This window comes from Zingiber officinale, chromosome 6A (assembly GCF_018446385.1).
Source record: "Zingiber officinale cultivar Zhangliang chromosome 6A, Zo_v1.1, whole genome shotgun sequence".
NCBI lineage: Eukaryota > Viridiplantae > Streptophyta > Magnoliopsida > Zingiberales > Zingiberaceae > Zingiber > Zingiber officinale.
Genome location: NC_055997.1, coordinates 45,141,037 through 45,163,700, shown reverse-complemented (window position 1 = coordinate 45,163,700; position 22,664 = coordinate 45,141,037). Strand labels below are relative to the sequence as shown.

The window sequence follows — 22,664 nt, the reverse complement described above, 5'->3', positions numbered from 1 at the left end:
CTCTTGTATTCCATGCTATTAGATGAAACACTTAATAGGTAATAGAAATCATTATTCAGTAATAATTAAATTTTTAGTTGCTATTGATTCCTTTACATAGTTATTGTAGCTGATTATTTTATTCGATCAATGCCTCTTCTTGAAACCTAAACTAAACTAGCAATGTGCTTTATAAATTTAAAAAATATATTTTTTATTATTTTTATATAGTATTTATGATTATTAAATATTTTTTTAATATTATTTATTATTATTATTATTATTATTATTATTATTATTATTATTATTATTATTAGCGGTTGTTAAAGATGCCTAAATTTTTTAACGATGCGCTTTTCTGAAAATCCTAAATCATCAGCGTAGTTGAGATATTTAATATATATTTTTCTTCTCGTTAATTTTTAATAATATTTATTAATATTATTTTGATAGTTTTTTGCTATTATTATTTAAGCAAGTTAAATTTTTAGCAGTGATTGTTTACTAGACTTTGTATGATTGGATTAACGCCTTCCTAAAACCCTAATTAGTTCTGATTGATGCTGCAACTGAATTCTTAGGCGCCGATCCACCTAGTAATTTCCATCTCAAGCGGGGGATCGATTTTTAGAAGCATTCAACTGTTATTGGTTGATATAGTGCGCCTAAGCGCCACCGGTCACGGCTCTTCTTGCTCTGATTTGCTTGGGTTGCCTGCTGGTATTTCCGGTGTTCGTATGGAGCCTCGCCTCGGCAACAAGTTTCGCATAGGTCGCAAGATTGGAAGCGGTGCCTTTGGGGAGATATATTTGGGTCGGTGTTGCTTCGTCTCCTGTGTTTCCTTTGCAAGAGCTTTTGAGGGAGTTAACACCGATTATGTTTTTGGTTGTAGGTACTAATACCCAGACGAATGAGGAAGTTGCTATTAAACTCGTGAGTACAAATCTTACCTCTCTGTTCTTATTATTATGCTCTCATTTATTTCACACGTTGGAGTGTTCCCAGATGGCTTGCTATCACGTTTGCTACTTTTCTTCCATATTATGTTTTTTCTTTTAGTTCAAATTATCCAGAGGGGACTACAACGAGTTTGTCGACCTGCTAGAGATTTTCTGTATTAGCCTTGACTTAGCTTTGTGGATTTCCTAATTACAAGAGGAAGGAGCACAATCTTTCTGTGATATTGGTGCTAGTATCTATTGGAGTTACCGTTTAGACACTCTTATCCTTTTTTTGTTTGTTTTGTCTTCATGTTGTTTTTTACATGTCGTGATGATGCCAGATGTCTCAATTAGTGTGTTGGATGCAGTTGGGTGACACTTTTATCCTCTTTCATCAAATTCTTATATTCAGTATGCATCCAATTCTTCTTACTAGGAAAACACCAAGACAAAGCATCCCCAGTTGTTATACGAGTCAAAAATCTACAGAGTTCTGCAAGGAGGAAGTAAGGATATTTCAATATCAATTCTGTGTGAGGCAGTTTCGTTTACTTTTCAACTTTCTTATCCATTATTTTTTTGTCATTTCATAGCTGGAATTCCAAATGTGAAATGGTATGGCATTGACGGTGATTACAATGTCCTAGTAATGGATTTACTAGGACCAAGTCTTGAAGATATGTTCAACTTATGCAACCAAAAACTTTCTCTAAAGACTGTTCTGATGCTCGCAGATCAGATGGTATGTTTTGGCCATGCTTTCTCCTTTTGACTTCACAAGCTAGTGTACTTTTTAACAATGGGGACAATCTAATTTAAATCTTTGCCTATCCTGATTCTTTTCTACAGTAGCTTTTATTTTGTGATTTTCCTTTGTGAGATTTCACATCTAACATTTACCCTTATATGTATATCTCTTCATTTTTGTAATTTTTTTAATTTCACATGGGTGCCTTTCATATTTTTTTCTTTTTATCAACAAACTTAAATTACACTTGTCTATTTCTTCCACCCAAATACATTGTTTTATGCAGTATGCTGTGAAGGCCTATTTCTACAATGATAATGTCTTTTCATATTTGTCATATTGAATATCTAGTTATGAGAGATTATGCCCTCTTTTGTAAACAAGAGACCATTTTTTTTCTTAACTTTTGTTTTCTCTTATTTTGTTCTAGAGTAATAGAGTGATCTTTGTTGTTCTTATTTTGTGCTAGATTAATAGATTGGAGTTTCTACATTCTAAATCATTTCTTCATCGAGACATTAAACCAGATAATTTTCTTATGGGTGTCGGAAAGCGATCTAACCAGGTATATCCATAATTCTTTTATACCTTTCCCCTTGATTTATTTTTAAACAATTTTTCATTTTTTATTTCTTTATTTCCATCTAGGTATATGTCATTGATTTTGGCCTAGCCAGGAAGTATAGGGACAGTTCAACTCATCGACATATTCCATATAGGTAAGATATAATCACCTTCCGTGGATGGCTATGTTCGTGGGTCTTGCGATGTGCTTGACCGTGTATTTGTGATGTGCTTGTCCGTGTGCTTGAGATATGCTTGGGATGTGCTAGTCTGTGTGCTTGAGATGTGCTTGGGTTGTGCTTGTGATGTGAGTGTTTGTGGGCTGTTAGAGGAGATTACCTCATGTATAGAGGTGGGCGGATGGAGGAGTTTCTCTCATGTGTTGAGGTGGATTGTACTAGTGATGTGCTTGTATCCTTATAGCTGTGGTTGTGGGCGGATGGAGAGGTTCACCTCATGTGTAGAGGTGGATGACCCCCCACTTTATGATTTTATCTTCTGTGAAGATATAATCACCTAAGCCATTATTAGACGCTTCTAAGATCATTAGATTGTCATTTTATCCTTAAAAGTTAATCACAGAATTTCTGCCAATTCTTTTATAAGATGCTAATTTTGCAATGTGGCAACAATTCGAGGAAATATTGTAACAGAAGGAATTCTTTTTTTTTTTTTTTTTTGTTTTTTCATTTTGTTGCTTAATGTAAAGCAAGTACTCTTGTGGTTAGAACTGAGGATATCCATTTTACACTTAGTATTTTCATTAGGAAAGTTTAGAGAAGGCCACAAGAAAGGGGGATATAACATATCAGGGAGGAAAAAAGGCCATCATACAAAATAGAACATAGGGGAATTCTAAGTTTCATTTATCACATTTGAAGTATAGAAAATACTATTATTTAATTAAATTTCCATGATGCATCTTTTATAGTCAAGTAGTCCATACCTAAGTTATATCATACATATCAATCATGTTGAATCAGACATTTGGTAGAAAAACATGCCAATATTAGGAAGTGAATTATACGTGATGACACATTATAAAGTCAATGCTTAATTTCTTGAGAACCAAAATGTGAAATCAAATATATCATCTGAATTTAAGTGTAATCATGGTGCATCTTATTATTTTGAATTCGATAAGGTCATGCTTTTACATCACCTGAATTTAAATCTAATAAAATATCATGCCTTTTTATAAGTTTGAAATTATTTCTTTTGTTTTGATGTTCATAATTATTTGCAGAGAGAACAAAAACTTGGCAGGGACAGCAAGATATGCGAGTGTGAACACTCATCTTGGCATTGGTATATTCAATATTCTCTAATTAAGCTTACTTGTATAAGCTTTTCTAGTATCTCGTATAACTTTTTCAGTCCTATTTCTTCTTATCGTGATTCTGATGGTTATCTTTGTCGTGGTAAGAACAAAGTAGGAGGGATGACTTAGAATGCCTCGGATATGTCCTTATGTACTTTCTAAGAGGAAGGTTTGTTCATTTTGTCAACCTTGTCTATCTCTCAAATATTTTATGTTTTTTTTTTAATTTGTTACTTCTTTGCCTTTTTCTCTCAGCCTACCATGGCAAGGTCTTAGAGCCGAAACAAAGAAGAAGAAGTATGAGAAAATTAGTGAGAAAAAAGTTGCCACATCAATTGAAGTAAGCCCCTCTATTCATTTGGTGAATTTGAAATATCTATTATCTCTCACCTATTATAACTGAACACATACTGTTAGGCTTTGTGTAGGGGATTTCCTTTCGAGTTTGCTTCATACTTCCATTATTGTCGCTCATTGCGATTTGATGATAAGCCTGATTATGCATATATTAAGAAATTGTTTCGTGAACTTTTTTTTCGTGAAGGTTCGTTTCCTTTCCATTTTTGTCAAACTTTGTAATTATTTCTTGATGGTAGAATGTCATGATTAATCAAGATGTAAATGCTTAGAAATCAAGTCGAATTGTAATTATTTGTATATAATGATAAATGCAGGTTTTCAGTTTGATTATGTATTTGATTGGACTATATTGAAGTATCAACAGCAGTCAGAAATAGTTGGTGCCCCCCCACGTGCTATTGTCAGTGCATTCGATGATATTGTTGGTTATTCTGTTTTACCAAATTGACTGGATAAGTGATAATCTTTTCTACTATCTAGGGTCTTGGTGCTGGTACAGGCTCTGACATGGTTCCTCCTTTCACTAATGTTAAGCAGTCAGGTAACTCTCATGGTTTGGATTCTTTACTTTAACCCCCCTTGCACCAATTTTGACATTATAAGATCTTAGTAAGAGACTGATGTTTAAGAAACCTATGCGCTCTCGAGTATGAGTTCCCACTTAACTGCTTATCTAGGCTCCTACTGAGTATATCTGATATTTATACTTAGAGTTACAGTTGACAGGTCAAATGTATGCTCACGTCAATATACTGACACATGTAAACGCAAAAAAAAAAAGTATGCGTGCATGTTTGTGTGCCTGCCCGTATCTTCCTCTTTGTATTTACTGTCACATGCTTTGTCCATCATCTTTGGAGGATATACACATTTGAACAAAAATATTACTAATGCACATACTTAAATATGCGATACAAAATATCTCTCTTAATTGCCTTAGCTGTTATCATTTTGATGTGTATGGACCCCTACCATTTCTTGCTTGAGTCTATCTTTAGTCTCTTTAATTTTCTGCTATCATGCTCTTTTATTAGCATATGCAATCTAACTTTCACTTGATAACTAAATTGTTCCTCATCACTTGCAAAACTCATTAACATGCCCTTTGATCATTTAGCATGTTAAAGAACAATTTATCTATTCTTCCAGGCTGTGAGGAATGGCGAGCAAGTGATTTGTTTAAAGTAGATCCTTCTCATCGTGTAGAACTCACACCTCCAACTGCATATGTTAGCAGCTTGGCAAATCAGAATGCTCCAGTAGCTAATGATCCATCTGTCAGTAAGGATGCGCCGGTGATTTTGTTGTTTTATTTATTCTTTTTATTCTTTCTTCATTTAGTAATTAAAGTTGTATTCCGAAGTATTCTTTTAGCCATACTATCTTGTATTTTTAAGTAGCTAGGTCTTATTATATCCAACAATACAAAAGGAAAACAATAGTAAGAATTTTTTGAATTAGAAATTTTTAGGGATGTAAATATAAATAATAGGGACCTAATTATATACATCATTTGTGATAGGGATTTAAGTGTGAATATAATAGCAATGAGTGATATATACATGGTATAAGAGATGATCTCCTTGATAATCTCATGTTGAATCTTATTCTCTATGGAATGTTGTGAACTTGTCTTGTGTGGCATCACAAATCCAGAGCCCATCAACACTGTGTGGCACTGAAGATGTGAGCTTTCCTATCCCTTTCCTTAGTAATGTTGTCCTCGACAATGATGCACTAAATGGTGGCTTAGGCTTCTATCTTTGGGAAATTGACATCCCCCTGAGCATAATTATGAGCAAATTATGCACTAAAGCTATCAGACGGGTTAAGGCTGTCCCATCAAAAACCATTATCTAACAGGCCAGTGTGGGTTGGAAAATTCCCAACCTAACCCAAGGCGGGTTGCGGGTTAGGTGTGCTAGCCCATGAGGCCCCCCTTTGGGTCGCAAATTATGGAAGCTAGCCTATGAACCCATTGAGTTTTCTACTTTAGATTTTAATTTTAGATTTTTTTTTTCTTCTTAATCCACGGGCCAACCCAAGCCATCACGGGCATATCCGTCTGGACTCGCAACCCATGCTGGGCTGCTTTTAAATAGGTTGATATAATTTCAATTAAACCACCTAAATTGTTTGGCACGGCAGGCTATTCTGATGGACCCAACCCAAATTGATGGCTTTACCACGGATGAGTCCCTTCTATAGTCGTGAGCTTAATTGTGCTAAAGGTCCTCTTTAGCTCAACCTATACACAACCTCGCTGCTCTTCTTTCTAGTCAAATTGTTGCTCCCAACTCCATCAAAACCAAGGCTTCAATTATCTATGGTCTAGTTCCCTTAATTATTTATGAGTGATCCTATCTATTTCTTGCCTAAGGTATTTGAGTGTATTTGTTTTGACTGGTTTGCAACTCTCGGTATAGATATATCACTAGAGTAGTAGTTAAGTGCATATGTTTTACCCTTACCTGTAGAAGAGTCATCATAATTACTCTCTTGTGTTCTATGAATTTGTCTTCACTAATAGAATTGATTCTATTGTTTTCAGATACCTTATCTACTTAGATTGTGGTTGAGGTGTACTAGTTTCTACATCTTTGTCCATTATATTATTTTTTTTTATAGGATCATCAACACCATACCCTTCATTATGTAGGAGCTATAATAGACATCCACGAGATTCCATTTCTCTTCCAACACCACCTATGTTCAGTTTCAAACTCTAATTTGAATCACTCTTTGAAAAAAAATACTTGTAGTTCTACTTTTACTCACTACATTACTACTATCTATTTGCCTTCATTTCTTCTTTGCCTCCATTCACTATTTCTAAGACTGTATTAGAGAAGCTCCCGTATTTATGGTGGAAACAAATATAATCCAAGACGTGCATGCCACTTTAATGTTATGCTGGAGATGGTACCTCTTCCTCTTTGATAAGTCCATAGTTGCAAATGAATGTTCACAGTAAAGATATCACCTACTAGCATTGTTAATCAACTGAAGATTCGGTCGGTGGCTAAGGGATACACTTGGGTCAATAGAGTAGATTACTTGAACACCTTTTCACTTATGGTTAAGGTTGCATTAGTTCAATTATTTCTTAGCTTAGTAGCTATACCTTTAGTGGCATTGATTGAAGATTGCCTTCCCCATAGTGATCTCACAAAATTAATATATATAGAGCAACCTTCCAAGATTGTTTTTGCAAAAGGTCATACACTGACCCGTGCCCTCCATACGGCCGACCCCACAATCATATGTAAAGAGGTAAATCATGAAATCAAGTAGGCCACCACATAACCTTCCAAGATTGTTGCTTTGACAGAGAATGGTCATTATTGATAGTCTGAAATAGTTCCATTGAGTAAGGTCTATGTTATGTTTTCCTTTAGTTCATTGTGATCAGATTAGATATTTCATCATATGGGAACTATATTCTCTTATTATCTAGGTGGTTTCATATCATTGAGTAAGGTCTATGTCGTATGGATGTTGAGGCCAAAAGTCTATCTTTATCAAAACTTTTACACCAGGGATCTAGGTGCCATGAGATATTTTCTGAGGATGAAGCTGCTTGTTTAGAGTATTATTCAACAGAAATATGGTATTAAGCTCTTCGTGGAAACGAGTATGTTGGCAACTAAGATAATCACTACTACATGCTCAAATTTCAAACTGACAAGGGAAGCCATAAATATATTTTGGAAGGTATAATTGAAACTAAATTATTGAAACTAAATTATTAAAATTTTAGCAGTGAGCATGAATAATTTGTTTCTTGAGATTTCATTTCATGATCATTTGGAATCAAAATTCAATTGTAGTTAAAGAACGCTCATGAAAGATCTTCAGCGTTAGGATCTAGATTACCTTTAGATCTTTGGGTATATTTAGACCCAACCATAGATGATTCAAAATTGACGGTTCCATGATTCAGAACTACTAATTCGACGGTTCAAAAAATCTCAATCCTTAACATTAATCTTCAAAAGCGGATATAGTTCATGATTTGGAACCGTTGGTTTTGGTTCACCATTCATGATGATTCAAGATTATTATTTATATTTTATTTTTTAAAAAATATTTTAAAAAATATAAATATGGAAAAAAATTATTTTTTTTTAAAACTTATTTAAGTTTTTAAGTTGCCTATGTATCTCCTTAGGATAAAAGGAACTGAAAACCCATGTAATTAATTTACTTTTTTACCTTTATTATCTTACAAAGTGGTGTTGTTTACTCACTTCCATTTCTATTTCCCATTACTGTAGGGATAGTTCCTTTGATATTAAAATCTTCTACTTCATTCTTTAAAAATTGCATTCTTTGTGTATTTTTTTAGCTCGTCTAATAATCAAGTAGCACTTGAGCTTTTAAAGAGTCAGCCACCAAAGTAGATTTGTCTTTTTATCTAAGATATTACTTGTAGAACTAAATGTTTATTCTACAACATTGGTTGACATCAAACAAGCTAGAATCTCCTTTGCTATGATAGAGTAGATGGGATAACTTTAGGTCTTTTGTCACCACCATCCTAAAATATCAAAATCTGGTTAGCTATCTATTTCACCAATATTAAAGGAAAACATCAAATAATTCTAGTTGCCCCCTTAAATATCATTGTTTTTTTTTACCCTGGGGCTATAGTGCAGCGACAGGGCATCTAGGTTGTCACCTAGACACCCGCGGTTCAATCCTCGCTATGGTGAATTTGTAAATTTTTTTCTCCAAATGGGATGCGCAACCAAAGGATGTTGGACTTCTTTGCCCCTTACCGTGAGCGCTTTTCGATTTACCATGGTGGCCGGTGAAAAAATTCCGTGGGACCGGTCCGGTTATCCCCAAGGCTAGTCAATGAGGCTAAATGGGTTTATAAATATACTAATGATTTTTTATCTAACATTAATATTGTTATATTTTAGTGTGATGAGGCATATATATATCACACAAATGATGTCATTTGATTAATTTTGTATGTTCGATTGTGCAAATTATATCTCTTGGCAAATTATTATTAAACATATTATACATGTCAATTGATCTCTATAAACTCAATAAATTAGGTGTTGAATGGATTAAAAAAAAATAGAATAAGGTTAATGATTGAACTATTAAGAGAGCTAAATGAGATTAATAAATTGAATGAGTTAAAGGTGAAATAGTTCCATATTAGAAAATTCAAGACAAGTAGATTGAAAAATTAGTTTCAAAAAAAGTTAGAATAGTCCCGCATCGGAAAGTTTAAAGCAATGGGTTGGTTTATATTTAATCACACCATTAAAACCATTAAAATGTTATGAATATTATTAAATGAGATACTTTCATTTCATTGATTGAAAAAAAATCTGAACTAGTTAAAAAATATTTTTTGAAAAAATATTAGTGAATTGGTTATCACCTGTTCAACAGTTCATTATGGGCCGAAACCATAATGGGACGGTCTCTAGATGGGATGGTTGTGATCCCGATTCAATAACAGGTGACGAGCCTGTTGACTCGGTTATGATTATGGACCTAGCCTGTGGGCAAGTCTAGGTATACTAACATTGATAGAAATAAGATTTATGAGAATGACCATGAAAGTGTTTTAGTATTAGGATTTAAGTTTCCTTTAGATTTTGGGGTATACTTATGTTGACAAGGTGAAGATTTATGTCATATTATCATGTCATTCTAGGAGGTAATTTGATTTCTGAAGTGCAAAAAAGTTTATTGCTGTAGCTAGAGTGAGTGCAAAATGGAGTATAAGACTTTGACTCTATCTTATCTGAACTTCTATTTGTTAAAGAGTCAATGACCTCGTTGGGGCAAGCTTCTAAAAAAATTATGAAGTTATGATATGACAATTAAACTGCCATGCAATGCCTCTAATCTATTGTTGCACAGGAGGAAAAATATATAAAGATTGATTATCACTTTATAAGAAAGACTGTACAATCCAATAAAATTTTCACATCATTAATACAATTTAATGATGCACTAGTACATTTGTAAAACATGCTCTTAAGCAATTATAAGATTGAGCATTTCCATAACAAGTTGAATTTTTATAATATTTTTGAGCCTGTTTGTTGGGAGTCTTAGAGTCCTAAATGTATATCCGTGGGACCGGCTTTAGGGGGGCCGCCAATGTGGCGGTTCCACATTTTTTTAGAGTCCTAAATGTAAATACTAGAAGTCTAATAATAAGTATGACATATTACATGGATTAAAGTGTAATATTATAGTGATGAATAATACTAGAGGAGGCTACCTAGGAAATAGAGAGAGATTTTATTTTTTTTCTTGTTAAATTCTACAAAAATGAATTACAAAATCAATTACTACTGTTGTCAGTTTTAATGCAACTCTGCATATGCTTGTGACTTCATATGCAGAAAATGACACACAATTACAAACAATTTATAAAATTGATGAATAAAACATTAGTGCTGCAAATACATTTCTTTACTCTTACAAATGCTCATAGTTGAAGTGAAAAGAAACATAAAATGCAATGCAACTGATATAATGTGGTTTAGAATTCTCGTTCCTATTCCACAACCTATGACTCTTCAGTGAGTTAATCTTGAATGTCCCATTATCTTTTCTCTTTGGATTCTTTTGGAGGTGGAAAAACTTCTTACACGAGTCTTATCATAAGATGGATACAAGTAAAGACAAGCAAGAAAATAATATAGGCTATGAAATAGTACAAGGAAGCTCAAATAATATCATAATTTTGCTCAGAGTTCACCAGGTGATTCTCCTTATATAACCTTGGCCAGTTGATTCCTTTAGTCTGCTAACATATCGCTAAATGGACTTGGCTTGACACTAGCCAATTGTTGTCCCAAGCAAGGACTACTTGAGTAGATTGATGCCAACTTCAAATAGACTGCCCCATTTTTTCATTATGGTCAGAGTCAATTTAACTTGTTCAATCGACTCTCTAGCCATCTCAACTCATAAGAACATTTTTGTTTGCGAGCTATTAAGCTTGAGTTGACTCTTTTGCGAGAATACCTTCTAATTGGATCATTGACTTCGATTAATTTATTGGTTTAGTCCTCGCCTAAGTCAAGTTATCTTGAACCCAAAATATGGGTCGCTTGACTTTTACAATTCAAGAGTTTACCTTTTGCAATTTGATTTTTGTCACTCAAGCAATCTCCCATCAGGTCTTAAGCCTCTCGGACACAGTCCTCTCGGGATGGTCTAATGGCTAGCGCATGAGGTACTGCTAACTAGAGATCCGGGGTTTGAATTTCGACATAGTCGAGGTAAATGCCTCCCTTATGTGACAATCACTATTCTAAGGGCTAATAATCGCACATGATTTATCTCCTCCATGTTGATCCTAGGACGGGTTGACAGGAGCTCTAGGGACGAGCGCAGTCACCTTTTACCAACTTAAGCCTCTCGGATGCATTGACCCCTCGACTCGTTCTACATGTCATCCCTCACTTTATTTATGTAGTTCGCCTCCTAACTATTGTTAACATTGTCATCTTGATGCTTCTCGTCTTGCAATACAACAGATGTCTCATTTCATTATTCTCCGATCTTCTATGAACCTTGGGTCATCGAGCCAACCAACTTGGCCGTGCGAACTTAACCTTTATGACCTTTCCAATCCCATTCAATTTTTCTTGTCTCATGGTTCCTCGGAGGCCTCATTCATCCTTCTCCAACTCCAATGCACCTCCAACCATTGAGCATACTAACTCAGTCAGGCCAAGTCATTATCCACACTTGACCTAGTCAAGTCATAAGCTCCATAAGTTTTGTGTTCATCCTGTCAAGTCCCCTACACAACTCAACACACACATCAAATGCACAAGTAAACCTATCTCAAAACCCTTGCTTAACACATCAAAATCATTGTCAAAGTTGATTACTTAGGGCATAATTACACCAACACACTTGACGTGGAGGAGAATAGGCAGCACAAAGGATTTCTAACCTCTTGCAAGTATTGCCTAATGCTTGAACTGCTGTAGTCATTGGATGAGAGTGCTTTATCACTTAGTTTAACTCGAATAAAACTCCTTGTGGGCTAGATTTGCCACACAGTTAACATGAATGTCTTGTGAGTAATATTCTAAGTTGTGCCAACACAAGAATCATGATTTTTTGGTTTCATTTTAAATTGACCATTGTTTAAGTCTTTAAGATTAGGATGCTCTTAAATAAATTTACAATGGTTGAACTTCTTGAAGTGCTTCCAGTGACCTGCCTATACAATTTCAGAATTGTTTGCAAATTTTTATGTATAAAGACGAACTCCAGTTTACATATTTATTGAGGTTTATGTCTACAACTTCATTTTTCTGATTATGCAAGTTTATCATGTTTAATCTGTTACGGAGGTTATAATTGCTAGGACATATCTTGTAAGTTTGTTAGTTTTCTTAGTAAAAAATAGATGATGGTTTCTCATATGACCTTTTTGTTTCTTTACACAAATGTAATTTCTGATCTTGAATGCATACATATTAGTTTTCCAGTTCAATTTCTTTGGGACGATCAAACAAGTGCTCAAGGGGAGCTGCTGTTTCTGGTAGCAGAAATATGGTTGTCTCAGACGTGGATCAATCCAAGAGTCAAATTGCATAGGCCGTCTTGAGGATTTTTAGTAAACTTTCAAATGGCCAGAGAAATGTACAAACAATTTCTATGGAGCCAAGACATACTTTCAGAAGAGATCTATCCTCAAGTATCACGAATCCACACAAGACTAAATGTTGGACGGTGAGAAAATGAAATAACCAACAAGTGCCGACAACTCCCAGCAACATCTTTTATGTTCGTCAATACTCTCTTGTATATCAAAGAATTCTCCATCTCGTCTCTTTCGCATCAATTGTTAACCATGCAAATTGATATTAATTTAGAAATTTCTTATGTTTATATACTCGTAAAACCATCATTTTTGAAGCCTTGATTACAGGCTGACACGAGAAGCCTTCTGTATATATATCACTGAATTGACATTTTATCAAAATTCTTATCCGAGTTGAATACTAGTGGCAATTTATTATTAGGGATAAAATCAGCACAGATATATCAGTTTGCTAGCCACTTACAAACGCGGTTGAGATAAAGTATGGGTTAGATTTAGTCGGTTGAACTGCAAGACTTTGTCTAAACAAATTACTCCGTCTTGTACCGTATTTCTCAAGGCCAAACGATGATATTCAAATTCTTGTTTACCTTTTATGGGTTAAAATAGGGCTGTTTGATTTTGTTTCTTCGATTTTTGCAAATAATATAAACTCAAATATAAGATTCAATTTAAGTGGGTGTATGATATCAATCAAATTGTCCAACCATGGAGCAGAAATAAATAGTTGATATCCGCAGCACAGCAATAAGACGTACTGCGGTGAACTCTGCGATGCTCGAATTATTGATGATGCTGGATGGGCCATCGTGTTAGGAACTTAGGATCCACTCGTTCTTTTAGATTGATCCATTGGTAAACCGGAGGAAGGCTATCCATCTTTAGCATTAGTCGGACAGAAGGCTGGTACATGGATTAAAAAAAATAAATAAATAAAAGATAGATATCCGACACTAACAAGAAGGCTTGACAGTGTTCAGCAATTCATTTTTACTTCACAACCCACAACATATCAAGTGCATCACCTCTAAGCTACTTTAAAAGAGACAATAAAAGTAAACTTCTATAACAAATATGATGTGTACTAGACCTCATCCTTGATGAGTTACGAAGAAATCTTTTATTTACTAAATATCCATAATATAATTTATAGCATTAGAGAATTTGTAATTGGATCATAATTAGTAAGTATCTCTCTATATATAATTATGAATGTATTAAAATATTTTCTAGTCGATAAATTGATGAGTTCAGATATTATCGATTCTGAAAAACTAGCACGTGTTATATACTCATTGATTTAACCAAACAGCTGCTCTTTACTGGCCAGAGACATTGGGATGTCAAGAGTTAAATATGAATACTAGTTAACGATAATTAGTTCATTGGAATGACCTACTATGAGACATCATATGATTATATACATATTTGGATATGCCAATGAAAATCTTATTACAGCTCGAGTGCAAGTTTTCTTTGACTTGAGGTAAGTCATATTGGTCATAGAAACTTATACTTTGACATTATAAACATGCATCTCCTTGTAGATGTGGACCTGGAATGATCGGTATAAGTTGAAGTGCCCAAAGGTGTTTGGATAGTCCACAGATGATTCACATTTCTATGCATAAGGAGATTATACCTTATGACCACTTGTCAGGATTGCTACTCAAAATCTTTGGCCAAAGTATAACATGTCAAGAGTATGGTATTCTTGGACACATGTCTGAGTAATTTGAATCTATAAGACGAGAAAATATAATTTAGGCTAGGCATGACATAGTCAGCCTATTGAGGACTGACATATAGACCATGTCATGAACTAAGTGGGTATAAGACAAGTGAAAGGAATGAGACACAACTCATCGTAGCTGCTGAAGGGTTCAAAAGTGGTTCAGAAATCAACTATTGATTTTTCAGTCAATTAGGGATCAAGATGTACTACTAGATGTTATTCATGATCTATTCATAATTAATGGTTAATTATGTATGACCGACATAACTAGGAATCTATTGGATCACACACACTATAAGTTTATCCAAGAAACTTAAAATGAATTTGAGAATTGAATTCTCAGATCAAGAGAGACTGAGTCTAGTTGGACCAGATGAAGGAAAAATATAGAAAATATTTTATTGAAATAGAAGCGAGGATGAACCATGTCTTTTGTTGATGAATTAGGCTCTTTTTGGTTTAATTATGAACCAAAATAGTTTGGTTCTAATTAAAGATGATTTGGTTATTGAACCAAGATATTTTAGTTTTGAACCAAACTTATGTTGGAGGATTGGGTTAACGTGTTACTATATATGAGTTTGGATTTGGATTCAAACTCGTTAAGAGATTTATATAAACTCGGGCTGAAGAGAGAAAAATATACACTACAGATTAAACCTAAGTGTTAGGTTTTTCATCCACCTCTCTCTTCCTCCCTCCTTGCCGTCGCCTACCACAAGAGGGATCTCCATCTTGTTCTTCCGCTATCCAACCTCTGATACAATGATCACCTATGGCCCAACACTCCTCCATCCATCCACCACCATCAGAGCCAAGCCCTATTGGTGGTGATCAAATGGCAAGTACACAGTCGGGTCATCAAGTAATAAAGATCGAATCCACAGGGACTGATGACTAAATGCCTGCTTACTAAACATATTCAATTATCTAGACTAAATCAAAGATGTAGCGTGTCACAAACACAGAGATCAATAGCTAAAGAGAAAATAGAAAAGAAAGAGAGAGACAGTAATGCTCAAAAAGGAAAGATGTAGTAATGGTCCAATCAAATGGGACCCACTCAATCAGTAGTAATGCAACATAAGAGCAATAACAATGCAACAAAGAAATAATAGCAAAATAGAAAGTAAGCAATTCGTCAGAGAAAGAGCGATTCTAGGACTTTGGTTTCACTTCTATTAAAGTAAATGCTTGATCTATGTGTGAATCCTATACTCAATGTTGATTTGTGTAGGTAGACTATCCTATGTAACCAGTGAGAACTTTTGGAACATCACTAATGTCTAATCTAAATGATCGACTACTTTCAGAGTGGACTAAGTTAGAGATCATAACCTAAGTAGGACCTTGTCACGAGACCCCTCAACCACTAAATAACCATTCTCTTACTATGTGATGATGAATTAAGATTAATCCATTAAGTTCTATGATAATCTAGGGTTCCTCGTAACTTACCGATATACTTTCATAGTTGACTCTCCACGTCTCAGTTTTCTATGCGTCGGAGGGTCAGATTCTCCTTTCGATTCATCTCCAATTCCCCCATGGATACAAATCTTGTGATTTTGACATCGAGATCGTGATAACATAGTAGATCCGGACCACAATTATCATGAAATAAGAAGATTCAAACATACTTAGATCTAAAGAGATAGTGTTTATATTACAAGAAGCTACTCCCTAATTCTAGAATTCAAAGTTTGTCCCATAAACATGGTATGCCAATCACAAAACATGTTCACGATTTAGAAATCTGATTACAAACTCAAAAAAATAGAGAAAAGAGATAAGAGGCTTAGACTTGATCCAAGATTTCGCTTCCTAGATGTTCTTGGCCTTGCTCCTTTGCCCAAATGGCATGGATGGTGCTGGGATCTCCTTCTCAAGACTCCTTGGAACCCTCAAACGGTTTCCATATCAGATCCCCTTCAAAATTGGTGTGAGGAGCTTAAATAGTCAAGGGGGCCGACACCAACACAGTTCGTGCTACTGGGCATGGGCGCCCATGTCAGGCGCTGCTGCTTTGAGGCACGATTGAGCACAGCTTGTGCCGCTATGCATGGGCACCCGTGTTTCACCACTAGAGAAGAACATGGCCCATGTTACTAGGCATAGACACTCTAGTTTGGCAGTAGATAAGAACACGGGTGTGCCACTGGGCACAACCGCCCGTGTTCAGCCTTTGGAGCTTCCTTCCTTGATCTTTAATCCATGTTTTCACTCCATTTCACGCCCTAACATAGGAAATACACAAGAACAGTACCATAAACTAGAAACACATTGAAATAAAGCATTATGATATGAAACCATAAGTTAATTGCATGCAAAGTTGGTCAAGAATGCATCAAAGCTAATAAAAAATATCTATATAAAATAGACACATCAAAATCCCCAGACCAAACCTTGTCCTCAAGCAAACATCAACATCAAGGATGCATTTGAATATCATTCTTCCTAACTTCAATGAACTCATTAAATCTTATAATATAGTATCACTCCCAAGTGCAAGCATTCAATTAGTTTCACCATGCCTACATGCTAGTTACGTGCACAGTGCATGGTTTACCCCTCAAGTTTCAAATTACTTTCTAGTCAAGATTTTATTCAGTCGTGTTTCGAAAGATTTCAATGTTAGACACTTATCTGTCATACGTGAGTTTCATCCCCTCTTCCCAACGCTAAGTCTCAAAGGTATTCTCAGTATTGATAGAAATAGATAAATATTTCCTCAGTAATCTAACTTGGTCTCAAAGGAGCATCTTATCATTTCCACCACGATAACTATTTTTTAAATCCCTTTATTTTCACTCTTATATGTTTCATTTTTTTTATTTTTACTCAAATATTTTCTTTTCTTTCCTTTTCCTCTTATATGGGATTTTAATTTTTTTTCAAATAAGCTATCACAGACCGAGCATGATCTAGTAACTAAGATGTTGGGAAAAAGGTCCCCTATGGTTACTATGGTACTAGTCGAACCAAATGACTCGTGACTATTGTACTAAATCCAACTTTTATAATAACCCTTAGGTGAAGTGTAATTATTAACCATCAAGTAGTCAAATGGTGAAACATCAATTGACTCAACAACACTTATGTGCAATTCTACTATACGATAAGAGAAAATAAACCACCAAAAATTTTTAGAAAACATATCCACATGTTATCATCAAACCCTAACCATATAAAACATGCTTCAAAGGACTACTCAATGCAGCGTATGCTGTAGGACCATAACTACGCTAGAGGGGGGGATAACATTTTTTTCAAAATCGAGAGCAAATTATGTAGTGGAAGAAGAAAGGCCCGCACTCATCGAGTGCTTTCATTGGGCAATCACTATTAGTTTGTAAAAATATTACAAAAGTTGAGTACAGGAACTGAAAATAACAAAGTTACTGACAAACAGAAAAGAAAAATGAAGTCTCTCATTCCTCGAACTTCTGAGCAGCCTTTCGATATCGTCAGAGTCTTTTCAGAGCAGCACTTAAATATGAAAGAAGTAATTGTTGATATTCTGAAGTTGCTGGTTAAAGGCCCTTATATAGGCCCATTCCGAGTACTTGGAACCCCTCCAGGCGCCTAGACCATGCCAATCGACGTGGCTCAGCCAGTCGATGTGATCCACCTTAGCTTTTGGATGAGTTTCTGGTCCGGGCACCTGGACTAACTCTGGGGGCCCGGACCACCTGGGTGCCTGCGACACCCACTCGGGTGAGCTAGTCCGGGCACTCGGACCAACTCCGAATGCCTAGACTCCTCTTTTTCCAGCCTTCTTTTCTGTAAAAAAGAGTTAGTTCGGGGCAGTAATAAATAAGTATATCCTACAAAATATAGTTAGCCCAATTCAGTAAAATAGTATTAATTAGATCCTGTCTTCTCGAGACCAAGATCTAGTCAAGGTCTGAATTTAAGTTTTCCAAATGGACCTAAGTTGGACCGACGCTTATAGTTTCCTTAACCGAGAATGTATCCTCACTGGATCTCTCCTTTAGTTGCTTACCTCCACTTACCTACTATAGTCGCTTGACTTACCTTTGACCCACCAGGTCTTCCCGCCAGTTATCAGGTTCACAGATCCAATTGGTCTTCTACCGGTTGTTAGGTCCCATGGATCCAACCAAACTTCCTGCCAGATATTAGGTCCATCGGACCTATCTGGACTTCCCATAGCTATTGTGTCACACAAACCTAGTTGGATTTCAGCTTGTTGTCAGGTCCTTCAGACCAGTCAACTCCTGCACACTTGGTAAAGTAATTAGACCATAAAGCACTCTAACTTGAAACCCAAAGCCTAAGTTAGATCATTAGTACAACTTGCACCAATAACCTCTCATTTTTTGATGCAATGACAACCTGTGTTAAAGTTAGAAAAAAAAAAATATTGAGACATTATATAAAAAGCAAACAAATGATCTTAGTTTGTTTTGTATTTGTTTTACATGATCAAATTTGTTTGTTATTTTTCTACATTAATCCTTACCCTCCCCCTATGACATTTATAAAAAAATCTAGGGTAAAGGAAATACAAGTAATGTAGAAAATAACTGAAAGTAGATACTGTTAGGACCGTTAGCGACCGGCTAGAGGGGTGTTAATTGTAACACCCACGAAATTATATGATAGGTATATGAATATTATTTTCCTTAGAGCATAAAGAAATGAGAAGAATAAGAGAAAAAGGAAAAATAAAAACAAAAGAAAATATAGAATAAGAAGAGGTGAGGTCAAGGATTGAACCTTGAACCTCCCACAATTGATGGAGATAAATTGATGGTTGATAACCATTAGGATAAGGAGAAATAATTGGATAAAAAGGAATGAAAAATTTAGTTAAAGAAGAAAAGAAAACTAAGCAAAAAGGAGCAAGAGAAAACCAAGTTGCTTACCTTCCTTTCCCTCTTGGTTAAGAAAAGGAGCAAGCAAAAGAGAGATTGTCTACTTCCCTCCCTCTCTCTATTTTCATGGGAATTAAAGGAGTGGGGGAAAAGAGGAGTTGAGGGAATGGATGAGGACATGTTTCATTTGGCAAAGGGATAAATAGGTTTAGAGAAGAAAAACAAGGGATTAAATTCATTTTCTTCTTCCTCCTTCTCCCTTCTTCATTCTTCACCGAACCAAGAAAACTTCCCTCTCCTCATTCCAATAGCTAAGTTAAGTTCTTCTCCAAGAAAGCTAATTCCTGAGAAGAAGCCTTCAAGTTCTAGCCCTTACAAGCAAAGGAAACAAAAGGAGGTACAAGAAGAAGAAGCTTCCTCCTTCCTTGACACCTAGAACACTTTTCTCTCTAAGGGAAAACCACAAGCGAAAGGATGTAAGTTCCCCTCACCTGTGGTACAATAGCTCTTGTTGTTCTATGAAGATTCGGTTACATAAAAATCTATGAAAACAACATGAAGAATTCCAACCAAGATAAAACCAAAGGAAGGACCTAGGGAATGAAAAGATCTAAATTTGATATGCTTGATATTCTTCTTGTAACATGTATTTTATGATAAGGATTTATATCGTGTCTCTATGTTAAAATATTTGGTAGAACTTAGATTCATGAGTATTCGGCCATGGTAGAACCAAGGGCTTAGGAGAGCTTTAATTTAAAACTAAGCATGTCATGATCTCCCTAAGATAAGATATGAAACTATTATGAAATGCCCATGATTGTATGTTAAGTTGAACTCTATTTCATGTCCATGAAGGTTCGGCCATGTTTAGTTTTGAAGCTTAGGAGAATTTAAAACAAGTCTAAGATGCTCATGACCTCCTTGATGAAATGTTATGAAACTAACTTAATGTTCTTATGTTTGTTGTTGCATGGAAATTAAATTACATGCTCTATAACATTTGGCCACATCATGTTTAAGGGATTAGGAAATTTAGAACCTAACTCAACTATGCTCATGTTATTCCTTGAAATATTTGCTATGAAAGTTGTTTAGGGTTCACAAGCTTGAAGGATAATTTTTAACCCAATGTATGTTTGATAAGATTCGGCCATGATAAGTTGTAAGCTTAAGAGACCTAGAACTCTACCTAAACATGTTTATGATGTTTTCCTTATGGTATAGGAAATGATACTTATTTTGGGTTCACATGTTGATATGGAGTTTTTTTACCTAAAACCCAATCTATATGTTTCGGCCACTATAAGACATTAGGGTTAGAAATCTAATTATATTTCCCATGTATCTTATATGCCATGTTTATGAGATTGCTATGCTTCTATGTTTAATTATGCACACTTATGATCTATACATGATGGAAACCCTTATGCTATGCTGTGTGTTATTTATGATGAGCTGTGTGCCCAATTTACGCATGATATATGTGATGAGCTGTGTGCCCAAGTTTACATGCTATTTATGATGAGCTGTGTGCCCAAACTATGCATGTATTTATGATGTGCTGTGTGCCCAAAAATTTACATACCATTATGATGAGCTGTGTGCCCAAAATTCTATATGGTATGATATGATAAGAAATACGATGTGCAAGAAATGATAAGAACCATGATATGTATGACATGCTACTTTACTTTATATGGCTTGTACCAAGGGTGGGCTCTATAAACGCCCCGGGGTCGATGACTAAGAAACGGGCCTCGTTAGGGATGGACTCCTAAGTGCCCCTAGGTCGATGGACTAAGAAACGGCCCTAGTTATGTATGCCTTGTAGGGTTCAAGACTTGCTACCTTGGACCTACATAGGACGCGCGCATTTATGTAAGTGGTACAAGCCGGGGCCCTAACCATGTTATGATTATGTTTAAGTATGTATGAAATAAGTTTTCAAAGGACATGTTGCATATATATATATTATTGCATGAATCATGTTTTTAAAAGTCATCTTGCATAACACATTATGATTATGTTACGATATACCATGATGGCTATAATTATGTTATGTTATGTTAGGATGAACCTTAAGATTATGTTTTGATATGTTATGATCATGATCATGTTATACTAGAATGCACTTTATGACTTTATGAGGATATGCCATGATACCATATGATTTTATTATGATATGATGCTTCTATACATGATATGATGAGTTGTCTTTATGCTTTATGCATTGAAGCTTTATTTATGCTATAGGGTTTTTGTGAGTAGGAAAGGATCTTACTGAGCCTTGAGTGCTCACAGCTTACTTTCCTTGTACCACAGATAAGGCAAAGAATGGATGTACTAAGGGAGCAGCAGGAAGGGGTAAGAAGGACGTGTGTAGTAGTGACTTGGCTAAAGAGGAACACCTACTTTTAATTAATAAAGAATTATGTTCATGTTGTTTCCTTTATAACTCTATGACACTTCATCATGCTCTTTAGTATCATGGTCTAAGTTTATGTTAAGCATGTTATGTGACTCATATGATAGGTAGTTGATGATGATGTGTTAAAGAAAAAGAAAGGTTTAAAGAAAAGAAAAAAAATAAATAATAAGTAAATATATATGCTATAGATAAGACTTCCGCTGTTTAAGAAGAAAAGATAAGTAACCCCCGTCAGCTAGAGCAGGAAGGGGCGGGGCGTTACATTAATAGCCCTGTAAAATAAAATGAACCTTCCTCGAGTGTTATAGCTTAATTAAACACTTGCATAAAAATTAAGAAACTAAAATTAATAAGAAGAGGCATGAAGGGTGTTACTTAGTTACAATCAGAGAGGTTGTTAATCCATAAAAGTAGAAAAGCGCACTAAATTCTCTTTCAGGTGGAGAAACCTCTTTACAACAATTAAAGAATTCAAAAAGCAAAGCTAGATAGAAGAAGTTGTTTACAAGTGTTCTGTTTTAGCTTCAGGAACCAGGGCTATATTTATAGCCTTAGTCGGGGTGCCTGGAAGGGTTACAGACGTCTGGAGGGGGATAAAACTTTACCCCTATCACAACGGATTGCATTTGACATGATCCGGATAACAATTAGGATCCGGGCTCTCAGACCAAGATGATCCCAGTCTTCCGCTCTAGTTTCGCTCGCCTTGGTCTGGGTCTTCTACTCCAGCTTCGCTCACTTAGGTGATCTCGGCCATCCAGAATAGGGCTTACTCGTACCCAACTTCTGGCCTTCAAGCAATCTTTTGCTCCAGCTTCTCGTCCCTCGGAAATGCCTCGTGCCTCCTTCTCGTCCGCCCGCGTACTCTTTCGCAGCACCTTGTCCCTTATATGCACCGAGCTCGTTGGCTCTCTCCTGTGATGTCCTTCTCGCTAGCTATGTCTTTCGGTCGACTTTCTGTGCTCCTATGTTATTGCATACTTAGACACAGGGTTAAAAACTAACAGGACCTAACCTGACTTGGCTGATCACATCAAAACTATCTTGGGATACTAACAATTTTCCCCTTTTTGATGTGATCAAACCCAAGTTAAGTTAGGGTAAACCATAAACAAGTAATTATAATTTTTGTA

The 22,664-nt window shown here is 35.6% G+C and overlaps 1 protein-coding gene across 6 annotated transcripts; it reads left to right on the top strand.

Annotated features, from left to right (window-relative positions):
- Positions 1-466: 466 nt before the first annotated feature.
- Positions 467-12,927, top strand: LOC121996334 (casein kinase I-like). 6 transcript variants are annotated; one of them, XM_042550270.1, is made up of 14 exons: positions 467-792; positions 872-912; positions 1,357-1,426; positions 1,514-1,662; positions 2,138-2,233; positions 2,317-2,387; positions 3,479-3,540; positions 3,659-3,722; positions 3,809-3,893; positions 3,971-4,097; positions 4,228-4,313; positions 4,394-4,454; positions 5,063-5,190; positions 12,409-12,927. In XM_042550270.1, exons 1-14 carry the CDS (start codon positions 717-719, stop codon positions 12,463-12,465), a joined length of 1,173 nt encoding a protein of 390 aa, XP_042406204.1. In that variant the 5' UTR covers positions 467-716; the 3' UTR covers positions 12,466-12,927. The 6 variants fall into 6 exon arrangements, with proteins under 6 accessions (XP_042406204.1, XP_042406201.1, XP_042406200.1 ...); XM_042550267.1 differs by having other exon boundaries at positions 12,401-12,927; XM_042550266.1 differs by having other exon boundaries at positions 5,063-5,194.
- Positions 12,928-22,664: the final 9,737 nt, after the last annotated feature.

Coding starts and splice junctions, on each gene's coding strand:
- LOC121996334 (XM_042550265.1), top strand. CDS start 717: ATGGAGCCTCGCCTCGGCAACAAGTTTCGCATAGGTCGCAAGATTGGA. Junction 2,234..2,316: donor TCGGAAAGCGATCTAACCAG/GTATATCCATAA, acceptor ATTTCCATCTAG/GTATATGTCATTGATTTTGG. Junction 2,388..3,478: donor CATCGACATATTCCATATAG/GTAAGATATAAT, acceptor AATTATTTGCAG/AGAGAACAAAAACTTGGCAG.